The sequence below is a fragment of the Choristoneura fumiferana genome, chromosome 7, assembly GCF_025370935.1.
Source record: "Choristoneura fumiferana chromosome 7, NRCan_CFum_1, whole genome shotgun sequence".
Lineage (NCBI taxonomy): Eukaryota > Metazoa > Arthropoda > Insecta > Lepidoptera > Tortricidae > Choristoneura > Choristoneura fumiferana.
In genome coordinates this window covers 5764999-5778816 of record NC_133478.1, presented here as the reverse complement: position 1 = coordinate 5778816, position 13818 = coordinate 5764999, and the positions used below count along the sequence as shown (strand labels likewise).

The window sequence follows — 13818 nt, the reverse complement described above, 5'->3', positions numbered from 1 at the left end:
CAGTCATACATATTAATGAGTATACAAGTAAACCAAAAACAATATAAAGACCTCGAGGTTCATAAAAAAAGTTCTCGGCAAAGCCGCGTGGCCTAAACACGGTACCTACTAGACTTTAAAAAAAAAACCTTTTTTGAAACGATTGATTAAGGTTTAAGACAATGATTTTAAAATGCTTTCAGAAGTGTTTCGGACGGACGACAAAAAAAAGAAACTAAAAAGATATACTTAAAAATATTTTATTTATCATTATTTACATTAACACCTCAACTATCCAGCCCTATGCCCCACCGACAAAACCACAGCAGGGAAGGCGTGCGCTAGATTCTATCAAATATCAATATCAAGTCACCATCATCTCTCCCGCATTAAACCCACCATGAAAATGTATTTGGTAGAAGCCGCCAAATGTCTATAAAAAACAGCAATGTAAAAAAGGTGTCAATTCAAAATCATGGCGACATTCCCAAGCGCTGAAAAAGCGACTAGCCCACACGGTAACAACCAGGGGTTCCGTCACTATGCGAGGGCAGGGCACCACCCTGTATGTTACCCAATCAGGGTACCGTCGACCAAGTATTGCCTCGGACACCAATAAACAGCTGTTCAGACACTCGCCCCCATTCAACTGGTTTGTCGGTAACCCACTTGACTATGTACATTATTTTCAACTTTTTAATTCAAGTTTTTTTGTTTTTTTTTTTAACAAATGGTAAATTCTTATTATGCTAAGAGTTGCTACTCCAGACAAGACCATCATTCCTAACTTAACTAAGCTACAGTCATCAAATAACCTCGACAATGTACATTTTTCATTTCGATAATGATATTTTTTTTACAATACAATATTTTGTCAGTCATACACGCAGATTCTGTGGTTCATCATCACTATAATTTGCAACTGATTGCATCTGGAATAACGAAAGAAATGGAAATCGCGAGTTACCGCGATTCGTTTTATCTAAGACGTGTCTTAATTATTGACATGAGAGAGATGCAATTAGTGACAAACTAGTGACATTACCTTATGCTTACTGGTGTGGAAGTTAAAGAGCTATTTAAACGAGTATTCGAAAATCTATAAACAGAAAGTTAAAATTCAAAATAGAGAGAAAACTTATTTTAACATATTGAAAACTGATTACAAATGATTGATGATAAATTCATGGGTCGTGTTAATTTGTTACATAAACAGTAAGTAAATCAATGCATTAAGCTACTAAATCGATCTTTTCTAGAGTACGATAATAAAGAATAGAAAATGAAGGCGCAGTTTTCTTTTGTAACTGCCACATTTTGACGAAAAACATTTTTGAACATGGCAACAATTACTTTTATATAAAATTTGTTTTTTTATTTCACCCGTTTTTTACTCTTTACTGGCGTACCTGTATCCGTTAGGATTCTGATCAATATTTTTTCTTTTACATATATTATCTACGTGATTGAAACAAAATACAGTTTCCGTTAAACACATACCAAGGAGAGCCAGATAACTTTTAAATTAATGTTTCTTGGGAACTAATAATTGCATCATGTTTTTTTCTAACTTATTGATATACTTATAGCCACACACAGAGTTGTCAACTACATATCTATTTGTATCATAAATACGTCTCATTTACAAACATTCGCGCAGTGTTCTGGAGTTGTAAGCTTAATTGACATTTCTGTGTGCGGCATCAAATAATATAAAACGTATATCAAATCTTAAATCTTTGCATTAGAAGTTACGAAATTATATTATTGTAAAGACGATAAAACATCTTTCCGTGCCGCAAAATTTACATACTCTTATGTACACATTAATGGGCTTACCACAAAGAACTCGAGACATTTTCTATGATCTGACTTATGAACACATGTTCAACGGCTGTTGACATTTTTGTGGTAACACGATTAAAATCTATTTGATAAGATAGCATCAAATCAACTTTTGTAAAATTACAACCCAAAATACTAATTGTGGTCTGATTTTGTCCTTTTAATGACTGCACTTTTTCTTTTTTTTTTACTATGTCTAAACTATTTTAAATCACAATAAAATTAGTTACACCATGTCATCTTCTTCAGTAACTAGAATATACACACAAAAATATTGTTCTCCTCTTACATGTACAATGGGCACAGCCTCGACTTCATAGGTGTCTTCATTTTACGAAGGCATCAGGGGGTATTTTCCCCTCTGAATGAAGCTGATTGAAGATGAATAGAGCTCGTTGAAGGTCCCAACCGGTTTCTTGGAGGCAACTGGAAAAAACCTTGGTGTGAGTAAAATACTTTGGAAGTTGAATAAACTTTTTTTCACTGAAGTTCAAACCAGGAAAGCATCAAACATTAGGCACTTTGCAGCTAAAAAATCAACTCGCCTATACATCGATAACTTCGCTAGATATCCTATAGATTTCGATTGTCTGAGAGTGGGCCTGCTCCCAACTGTAGGACATGGGTATTCAACTGTCTGGCAAGAGTGCCTGCAGAGTATCGAGATACATTGTTTTATACTCTGTTTCTACGGCAGGAGAAAAAACGAACATCGAAGAAGTATATATTTTGTCTGATGCATTTTTTTTATAATTTGCTCTTAGTACAAACTTTAAAAGAATGGGCTGTTATTGGTCACTCAAGACAATAAAACTTGTTGTATCATGTTTTAGAATGAAGTTGAGATGCATGCGAAAGGTTGGCCATAGTAAGTTTTTTCGCCTGCCGTAGAAACAGAGTATAGTCTATGACAAAACGTCACACAACGACCTTCCTAACCATAGGCTTTTACATTACAGTATAAATAAATAAATATCACGGGACAATTCACACCAATTGACCTAGTCCCAAAGTAAGCTTAGCAAAGCTTGTGTTATGGGTACTAAGCAACGGATAAATATAATTATATAGATACAAACTTAAATACATATTAAACACCAGAGAAAAAAACATTCGTATTTTTCATACAAATATCTGCCCCGACACAGGAATCGAACCCGGGACCTCAAGCTTAGTAGTCAGGTTCTCTAACCACTAGGCCATCTGGTCGTCAAATATCAGTGTTCTACTTACTTCATGCTCCAATGCTGGTTCATGCCGGTTTGCTGTGAAAGCACGTTGAGCAGCGAAGCGTGGTCGCCCGCGGGAGCGGCGGGAACGGGCGCGGCGGGGGCCGGCGCCGGCACCGCTGGCACGCCCGCTGAGAACGACTGCTCCTCCTGTATCACAGAGTCATCATCATCATACCAACCGTACTATGGCGTGCATTGAGTAGGCAGCAAGGTAAGCAGCGCTAGTGCTGGTGGGTGGTACGCACATTTAGAACGAAACCGACACAATTCAAAATGTTCTCATTTTAAAACTCAATCATGTTTTGTTTTATACAAAGCTTATTTTAGTAATGTGAATATTTCGAATTGTGTCGGTTTCATTCTAAAGGGGTGTCTTGCCATCGTATTTTGTCGGAAAAGTTCGTATTTATCTTGCTATTTCAACTAGCGTAAGCGTGGCGTATCTGGCAAAATACGATGGAAAAACATTATTCAATAGATCTGTACCCTAGAATCGGGGCGAGCCACCTTAGTCTTATTTTAGGCCCAAGTAGTAAAGCAGCTTACTGGATTGGTTCAGTAACAGTAACAGTCTATTCTGATCTTGAATAGTTCTAAATTGTATTTGTACGGATAAACAGAGGACGGAAGCAATTTAATCTGGTAACGGTCGCAGGAACCAATTGGATGAGGGCAGCACAGCAGGGCTACTACGAAACTCGAAGTTCGTATCGTACCGTCCCTCTCGCTCTCGTATTAAATAGTATAAGTGTCAGAGGGACCGCACGACCCGAACTTCGAGTTTCGTGTTTTGTAGTAGCCCTGCTGGGTCGTTGTAGAACTCTTTGGTTAAAGTCTGTCCAGCAGCGGACGTATTTCGGTTGATATTATGACATATTCACGCTGTAACACCATCACTAGACATTATACATCACTAGACTTGTGAAAGATTTTATTTTACTTAAGAGGGAGCAAAAAGCAAGTTTCCGACACTCGCAACACGAGGAGTTACTCTATAAATCATACACTGTAGAAACACTAATACTTGTAGTTCATTCAATAGAAAAAAATGTCGAAGTAGTCTCTAAAATCTAAATCCATACTATCCATACTTCCATGCTAATATCCATACTAATATTATAAATGCGAAAGTAACTCTGTCTGTCTGTCTGTCTGTCTGTCTGTCTGTTACGCTTTCACGCAAAAACCGCTGAACCGATTTGGATGAAATTTGGTACAGAGATAGAATAGACCATGGGAAAGAACATAGGCTATCTTTTATCTCGAAAAAAAGGCTTTATGGGGTTGAAATAGGGGGTGAAAGTTTATATGGTTTTTATGTATTAAAATAGGTTATTTTCAGTAAACCGTAGAAGTTTCTATGTGCTATTATTGGCAGAATAGGTACCCTAAATAAATTAAATACTTTCCAAAGTTACTATTCCACGCGGACGAAGTCGCGGGCAAAAGCTAGTACAGAATAAACCCTTCGTACCTACGGCATAAATACTGCGTGGCATGAGTTTTCGAATGATAAATACAGTTGTACTCCTTACCTGTTCTTTAGTAGTATTGGTGATGAAGAGCATGTCATTCATGATGCAGAATCCCCCGGTGGCGTTTGGAACGATGACAAAAGTGCGGTGGAAAGACCTCGTCGGGTTCCCAGCTACGCTTGATTCCTTGTACACTCCGTTCATCACCAGCACTATCATTGTAGGCTGAAATGGAAGACATGTCGTGAACTGATGAGAATACTTGACTATCTTACTTATCAGTACTTAAAGGCGCACCGAGCTTTTAGATCATTTATTACATTCATTTTAATACCTTGCTGTATTACTAGTAAACCTTAACAGCCTTATTAATAAAAAACATCTAATTCTAATTTAATCCGAACTTACACTTGGACTAGTTACTCCTTGACTAAATAAGTATTAAGTCAGTTTTAAAATGTGTATTAATAAACATGGACTAGCGAGGTATTAGTTAAACATTTCTTAAACCTAGACTATGACGTAAACAATGGCAACCCAGCGTGAGAAAAAAATAAAAGAATGAGTCATTGAATGAACGAGGAATGAACCATAGAAAAAAAAAACAAGAAATGTCTTTAATCTGTGGTATGAACCCACATCCGAACTAGAACGTAACCAAATATAATATGCGGCCGAGCATGGCGCTGTTTTGTAGTGTATCTCGCTCACTCTTGTTATAGTCACAATGGTGTAAGTGTAGTGGTAATTAGTTCTGACGCTGGCCACCAGAACATGTATATTTGCATTGTCAGCATAGATTGTCAGCCTTTAAAAAAAAACAGCAGGGCTACTACGAAACTCGAAGTTCGTGCCGTGCGGTCCCTCTGACACTTATACTATTTAATACGAGAGCGAGAGCGACGGTATGATACGAACTTCGATTTTCGAGTTTCGTAGTAGCCCTACAGTCACTTCAACATCATTGTTTGTTATTAAGGGAATAATACTGAATGAAACTGAAACGGTTGAATAAAGATCGCATGTTAAGTAAATACACGTCCTTTTAGGTTGTAGTTTAGGTCTTAGTTTGTAGGTTATATTATAGGTTTAGGTTGATTCAAGGTTGATTTTATTTTGTTTATTTTAGTTGACATGTAATTTAATTATTTGTAATTTTAATATTTTTTTTTGTAATTTGATTTGATAATTGTGATTCTTTGTAGTGTTTTTTTTTTTGTATTTGTGTGGCATGTTTTATGATTCATTAAATAAATTACAGCTATAATACACGTTAAAAATAATTTAGTAAAATCGAAGATATCACGGCCCCAGACTCTTATGGCAGTTAAGACTTTGATATGAGGCGGTATGTGACCACCTCTCGCATCACCTGCTAACTCATTTTTCACCATATCAACTATGAAATTGGCAGTATCACGACTAAATCGGTATTTAGTTTTAAATTCGTGTTCTGAAAGCTCGAAAGGATTTTTGCGGACTTTGTATAATTTTACATGCCTAACGACATGCAAATCTTCGGCATAATAATCCATGCTATACTATGCTATATGCATGCAAAAATAGTAGTTAGATAAATAAATTTACTACGACGAATTTCAAATAAATGCACAGGCAAATCACAACCAACAATCGTCAAACAGAAAAGTTAGGTTACTCCAATATTACTCCATCGTTAAACTAGGCATCACCAAGGATTAAGTTTTAGTCCGAGACTAAGCCTGGATTAGCTTACTCTTTCCCTACTTCTTGTTTATTAATACTGACTTTTACTAATCTCAAGTTCAACCTCGAATTAAAGTTAAACCTACTCTACTCCACGTTTATTAATAAGGCTGTTAGTTTTGAAACTCATATTTATTCTATAAATCTTATACACTTCAGAAACGCGATAACTGAGCTGAAGTTCGTTTGATAGAAAAAAAAACAAAGTCGTGTATTTCTCCACACTAGTGGTCCCAAGGGTAAAAGCCTGCTCCATCTTTTTCCACTTTTCCTTGTCCATTTTCTCTTTTGATTTTAATATTTTTTCGATAGAAGGTAGTTGTCCCCCTCCCTCACGGTGACAAGTCGAGTTGGGGTGCATAAAAGAAAATGAACCTTTAGTACGGCGTAAATGTTGCGCGGTATGTCATTCATTACTGTTTCAATGACTAGAAAACTAGACGTTTTTTATCGCGTTTACTTCGCCCCTTATTATTAATTTTGGGTTAACACTATTTAGGGGCTGTTTCACCACCCATTGATTAGTTTTATTTGATGGATAAATGTGATGCCGTCTCCGTCTATTCGAACAAAACAAACAGAGACGGTATCACATTTATCTGTCAAATAAAATTAATCAATGGATAGTGAAACAGGGGGTTAGTCTTGTATACTTACAGTGAAAACTGGCAGATCGACAGCGAACCCCATCAGGTCGTGGGTGGTTTTGGGCAAGTCGGAGAGGAAGGAGACGACTTGCAATCTTCCCGTGCGCAGGTAACGCCGCCGCGAGTCGCGGTCTTGTATCCGTATGATGTTGCGGCTGTTCGTTATGTATGCTGACAGTCTGGAAATTTAGGGGTTGGTAATCTCACTATCCCACTAATATTATAAATTCGAAAGTTTGAAAGTCTGTTTTTTGTTCGTTGCCTCTTCACGTCTAAGCCGCTGAACAGATTTAGATGATATTCGGTATACAAATAGTGTGAGTCCCGAGGAAGGGCATAGGATAGTTTTATCCCGGAAATTTATTATTATAATAGCTTAGCTGTCCCGTTTCTAGGACAGGCGAAATATCGATAGAGCGCGTGAGTATCGAGAGGATATACTTTACGGCACTAGACTGGCTGTTTGGAACAAAACGCGCGGCGCATCAATCATCAATATTACCTACTTTGACACAACCCCTGTCACGGACGTCAACAAACTTAGTGAAACCGTCAGGCGACAAGCAAAAGTCACCAACTACCACTTAAAACCAAGAGGGATAATCAAACTTATGCATAGCATCATAAGGTTAATATTTCACCATTTTTTTTTGCAGTTAGTGACCCTTGCCTGCCACCCGACGAGGTTCACAAAAACGCGCTGTGAACCAATTTTGTGCGCCGTTTTGATGTAAGAAACATGCAGTCTATACATAGACGTCGATAGTTTGACGTTACATACAATCTTGCTTGTGATTAAAGTTATTTAACCAATGACAAACGTGATGCAAATGTCAACGCTATCAAACGGACTTCCCGGTACTAGCACCAACTAGCCTGCCACAGAAACCTCATTGGGACTTACATTTAGGGATTATATTACAGTAAAAACGATATTAAGCAGCTTAGCACATCATTCTTCAAACAAACTGCCGATCTGTGACATGATATCACAAGGAAATTTAACTCAAAACAGAACACTTACTTGGTGCCAGCATTATTACTCCTTCCGTCGTAACTCAGATAATTAGCCGCCATGGACATGTGCGCGTGTTCATGATACGCGTCGAGAAGCGACTGCCGCGATTCTGAGTCGTAGATGGCGAAGTACTGTGTCAGGAAGTCCCTGACCAGGCCTTTGCCGGCCTCGTCCACTAGGAAGGATAGTACTCTTGGTGGGAGCTTCGTGTCTTCTGCCACGTCGAAGCCGATGGCTGGCGGGAGGTCAGCGCCGTCCTAAAATGAGATGAATGTGTTCTGGCGGGCGATGTCGAGAGCTCGAAGAACAAATAACCGTTGGGGGAGAAAGATTCTTGACGAATCGAGCCTCCAGCTGTACTTGGTTTGGATAGGTATTAATTAAATGTAAACAAAACAACGTCAATTGGTGTCTTAAATATTGAAATTCCCCCATTAAACTATCTAAACATTTACATTTCTATATTGAAATACACTAGTCTAGTTTGTATTACAATTAAGTAAGTAAGTAAAATGTTTAAAATCCTTGAATGTACCAAATCTGGTAGCTGAAGTTTATTTATTAGTTAAATACCTATCCAAACCAAGTGTAGGTGGATCGACGACATGAAAAAAAAATACAAACATTGGAACATAGAACCTCCTTCTTTTTTGAAGTTGGTTAAAAATTGCTAATTGTGGCCCTTGATTGTGGCCAATCGGTGGATGTAAGTGACAACAATAAAGAAGTTGAATGTTTTGACTCAAGTTGTATTGACATTTATAAGTTAATTAGTAGTTAATAGTCGTGTATGATTACATAAAATAGAGAATTTAAAACCTCTGTCAATAGCAATACATTATTTGACACTATTATCAAAAGTCAAAGTCAAAATATCTTTATTCAATTTAGGCTATAACAAGCACTTATGAATGTCAAAAAAAATCGACCACCGGTTCGGAAAAACGACACGACGATACGACAGTACGGTCAGTTACGGCTTATTCCATAGTCTAGAATAAAAAACATAAAAAAAGAATTTATGTGTCTGACTCGATCGTTTTGACAGGTGACACTCTTTACCGGGTCGAATAATACTGACATGGAAATACCGACCCTGTTTTTCATGTACACGCCCATAAAACTAACTCTAACACTGTTCTGACTTTACAGGGCGGCACATCCAAAGGATTATATCTTATGCAAAAAAAAAAGTTAAGTCTTGGTATAAAACCGCCGTGTACATTATAAACAACAAAGATAAAACTAAAGAATTTTATGATTGTTTTGTCACAAATACAAATGTAGTGTTTACCCTTTTTAGTGACTTACGATAATATTCTACATTGTGTTTAGAAAATTGTGTTGTAACTCAGACATGCAATTCTCTTATGTAAGTATTCAATGTTAGTATAATAAGAAGTTATGCCGAGGAATAAAACTGCAAATAGTAATACAATATTCCTTGCCAGTGTCGATTTTATGTTAGTTATAGTCAAGTTTTATGTGTACTTTTTAAAATATTTTTACAAATTACAAAGAGATTCATATGGTCAAAGTTGCAAAAATATGTATGTATACACAACTTTATTCACTAAACTTTAAGGTTGTGCACACTATTTTTGCAAATTCTGTTGTATCAATTTCTTTGTAGTTGACTGTACTAACTATGAACATGAATTAAATAAAAACTTACCAATCTCACAAGCTTGGGAAACTTCTTCCGCACATCGCTAGAGACAACAAACAACTTGGCAACTCATGTCATTGAAAAGCCTCTGAAACTCTCATTCACAGGTAACACAGTAGACATTAGTGAATGATATTGTATCAAAGGTATATTAAAAAAGTAGGCTTATTGCCTAACGGGCTCATGTCAACCACATTCAAGGATTCTATCAAAGAGTATAAATATTTGAATTATGTAAACTCTGGGTCCATGAGGTCCAGTCCAGGCACGAAGGAACTCGTGAAAGAGATTTCTTCGCGCCTGGTAAAAACGACTCGCGACCAGCGCCCTATTTCACGAAGCTAGTTACAATGCACAAGCGGTAGTCTTTGTTTAACAGTATGCTTTGAAAATAAACTACCTTTTGTAAATTGTAACTTGTAGCTTCGTGAAATGGGCCATTGAAGGCAGGCAGCTATTTCTGCCAACGTTTGAGCCTGGCCATTCAACGCGGAAACGCTGCCTGCCTCCCGGGAACTATGCCGTCGACTGACATTACGTAAGATTTTTTTTTAATGTTATTAGTTGTTTACTTATATAACTTCAAGTAGTTTGTAATATTCTGATCTAAATAATAACATGATTAACTTGAATGTGGTGAGACGCGTTCAACAATAAGGTCTCGGTCATTCTAATGCAGTCATAATCATAATTGTATTCACAATTTTTACAATTGCGATCATGACCGAGTTAGACAGTTGTAAAAGTCTACAACTTTAGGGAATAATTGAGGCCACCAGAAAGCGAAGTGGCCTAACCTAACTGTATCAATACGGAGTGTTAAAGCTCTTTTTGTAATAATGTTCCTTTTTAATTTGATGAAAATATTTTTGTTTGGATTAGGCTATTTCTCTTCTGACAGCTTCTAAAACTTATGTTGCTCTAATCTTGTAACTTTAAACGAAACCAGGCTTACTTTTCAAATAGTTATCCAAATCTGGCGCGTTGACATTATCATTATCATCATAAATGTGCTTGAAAAGAAAAAAAAACTAAATACTATTTTCCTTTTGATATCTCTACTTGCTAAATTTAACTGTCAAATTCAAGTGTTATGAAAGGGAGTTCTTGATTTATTGCAATAGCTCAGGAATAATTTCATACAGTTAGAAACAAACATACTAGTCTTTATGAAAGATAAGCGTCAAGTTTCGATAACCATTCTGTAGCTCATGTCATGATCAATAGTATCAAAATAAATAATGAATTTCGAAAATGTTATAACAACAATACTGTTAACAGAACTCATACTATACTGCATAGCTAAAATGGCGTATTTATAGGATATGAAAACATTCCAAAAACATTTTGTGAACTTGCAATTGTGAACATCAGGGCATTAGACATTACGTCCCCTGGCTTAAGCAACCCTTGATGGGTTCAAAGTATCACACATCTCCAGTGTGACTTCTTTGTTGTATGTTCCCAAAACTTCCTGACATTGACTACCCTGCACATCAGAACAAACTTTGCTGAGTGTAATCAAACCCTTTCCTCCAAGTCCGAGGGCTGGACCTGATCAGACAAATATTACCTGACGTAGATGTCGTGATCACTGCACCTGGTCACCAGTGGGTTGCCTTTGAGGAACAGTTCCACAAGCTGTAGCGACTTCAGGGGGTCCAAGGAGCTGACATATGGGATCTGAAAATGTATATTTTATGACTTTATCATCCATATCAAAATATCCGATATTTATTTATGATACATAATTATTGGATATCAATTTTTTATATATAATAGTCAATCTGACTAATTTTTGCAAGAACTTTGTAAATTTTAATTTAATAGTTGTATAAATTAAGTGTAAAGAATATATTTTTAATAAATATAAAATTTGGCCTGGCTGTGGACATTAAAATAAGTATAATATGGCCTGCCCATTGCCATTTCAACAGTATAGTCTCCAATAGTTTAATCACATACCTTGTTATCCCCCATATACAAAATCTTCAGATTCTTCAATTTAGAAGAAAGAACTTTGAGGTGCTCGATGCCATGTAGCTTGTTGTCATTTAGGTTTAAGGCTTCTAGGTCCGGAATATTCTCAGCAATGATGTCAATAGCGGCCAGCATGATCATGGGTCGGAATAGAGCGCAGAATATATCTTCCAGGTCTGTTGATCATTCAAATTTCTATAACACCTGTGTTTTCTGTACTGCTTAATATGTTTTGGCATTCAATAAAGAGTTATTTAGTATCAAATTGTATTTTAGATTGGTCAATTAAGTTTTAATGAGCAATATATGATTGCTAAATTGAGCTAATTAGCAACAAATAGAGGTGAAAGTTACAACCATGCTTAAATCATTAGTTAATGACAGTTAATGCTCTTACTTATTAATTATCAATCACTAAAATTATTATCTGGAATTTCCTACTTACACAGATCTATATATAGGACTCACTGCTGGGCACATTAATGAATTCTTAATTAGATTAATTTGCAACAAATAGAAGTGAAACTTCCAACCATGCTAAAAATCTATTAACTAATCACAGGTAATACCCATACAAATTACCTATCACTAATCACTTCCTGTCATTTCCTATGGCCCAGGCCTCCTCTTAGAATGAGAGAACATGGAAATCGCTTCACAGGATCAGGCAGGTCCTCACAGTGTTTTCCATCACCATAAAGTTCATCGTAAATTTCAAATGTAAAATGTGATGCATATGTTAGTTGTCAAATGACCCTAACCATACTAGCACCAACTACTTTGTCACTGAAAACCCACACTGCTAGACCAAGTAGTTTATGCATTTTTGCAGCTTACAGCAGAAGAATAGTAAAATAATATTTACCTGGGTCGGCATGAAACTTTGTCAAATCCAATGCTTTAGTGGCAGCATTGTACCTCTTTGCCATCACCAACTTCATTTTCTCCTTCATCTCAGCATCAATAATCACATTGGGTACTGAATTCCGAACCATAACCACCAACTTAAACCCGTCGGACATTACAATCTTTCTATCCGCATTGAATAGTTTCTCAGCAACATTCACATCATCAACATAGAATACAGCAGCATTACCGTTGATCTTGTAATAATGGGGTATAAAGACTTCTGGTGATATAAAGCCCAGTAATGCTTTCAGGATGACCTCTTTAGGATGTTTGCCTCCATATGGGATGATTATCTGGTACCAAGGAAGCATACCAGCTATGAATTTTCTAGGGCCACCTGGACGACGAGGAGTTGGTGTGAGGCGACCCCCACGACCCCTAAATGCCCCTTTTCGAGGCCCCATATGGCCTTGCCCCTGCCCGTGGCCAGCATTGGCCCCCATGTCAATGTCATCATCTAATAACAATTTTGGGTCTTTCCATGAACGAAATTTACTGCCCCCCTTCGATGTGCCAGGCTTGAAACTCACGCGACGAATATTATTGCTATGTTGTGTTCTATCATCATGTTCTGTCAACAATAACGTGGTTTTTAAGATAATAATACGACTTGGTTCACAAATAAATGATCATCAATATTCATTACTTTGAAGTAAATCTGTCAGCAAATCTGAGGTTCAGGTGTAATGTACATGTCTATACAATGAGGAAAAACTTACCAAAATGGTCACCACCATCAGCTTTCCAATTTCTGTTTCTTCCTCCACCGCGTTTGGGCATTTTGTTTGTAAAAATACTAATTTCACCAGTCACGCAAGAGTACAATCAAATGGTTTCACCTACTTTCAACGCAATGTTTGCAAAGCAAAATTATTGAAAAATACCGAAATCCGAAATCACAATAATTGCTGGGAAAAAAAATAACACGCCACCACGCGTTTCAGTATATGTATAAAGTACTCTACTCTGTTTCTACATAGGTACTTATACTCTTTGCTACTCTGTGACCACGCGCGATGGCACCGCCACGCGCAGACAGATTAAAAAAACTAGATTTGATACCTCTGACCAACCCAACCAAACCAAAACGCAATGAATGAATCAATCCATTATCCATCCAATCCAGTTATCCTATCCAACACAGCTAATCGGCTACCAATGTTGCCAGTGCATTTGTTTGAAATTACCTAAGTTCATTCCAACAAAAAATAGCTAATATATTCGTCATTCATCGCATTCGAATTCACCATAGAAAATCGCTATTTATTGAAAGTAGAAAATTGCGGAGCAAATAAGATTGCATAAGTATGTTTGTGTGTAATGTTCAGATTTGGTGACT

The 13818-nt window shown here is 37.0% G+C and overlaps 1 protein-coding gene across 1 annotated transcript; it reads right to left on the bottom strand.

The window, feature by feature from the left end:
* Positions 1-223: 223 nt before the first annotated feature.
* sbr (nuclear RNA export factor small bristles) lies at positions 224-13581 on the bottom strand. The gene is made up of 10 exons (XM_074089933.1): positions 13199-13581; positions 12436-13050; positions 11556-11746; positions 11164-11273; positions 9597-9633; positions 7928-8178; positions 6914-7082; positions 4592-4756; positions 3058-3203; positions 224-2250 (listed from the first exon to the last, which is right to left on the bottom strand). The coding sequence occupies exons 1-10, from the start codon at positions 13257-13259 to the stop codon at positions 2151-2153; spliced, it is 1845 nt and encodes a 614-aa protein (XP_073946034.1). The 5' UTR covers positions 13260-13581; the 3' UTR covers positions 224-2150.
* Positions 13582-13818: the final 237 nt, after the last annotated feature.

Excerpts from the sequence above, each read along its gene's own strand:
- sbr (XM_074089933.1), bottom strand. The coding sequence starts at position 13,259 with ATGCCCAAACGCGGTGGAGGAAGAAACAGAAATTGGAAAGCTGATGGT. Across the intron at positions 11,747-12,435 it reads AAAGTTTCATGCCGACCCAG|ACCTGGAAGATATATTCTGC; the intron begins GTAAATATTATT and ends AATGATCAACAG. Across the intron at positions 7,083-7,927 it reads AGTAATAATGCTGGCACCAA|ACTGTCAGCATACATAACGA; the intron begins GTAAGTGTTCTG and ends CTAAATTTCCAG.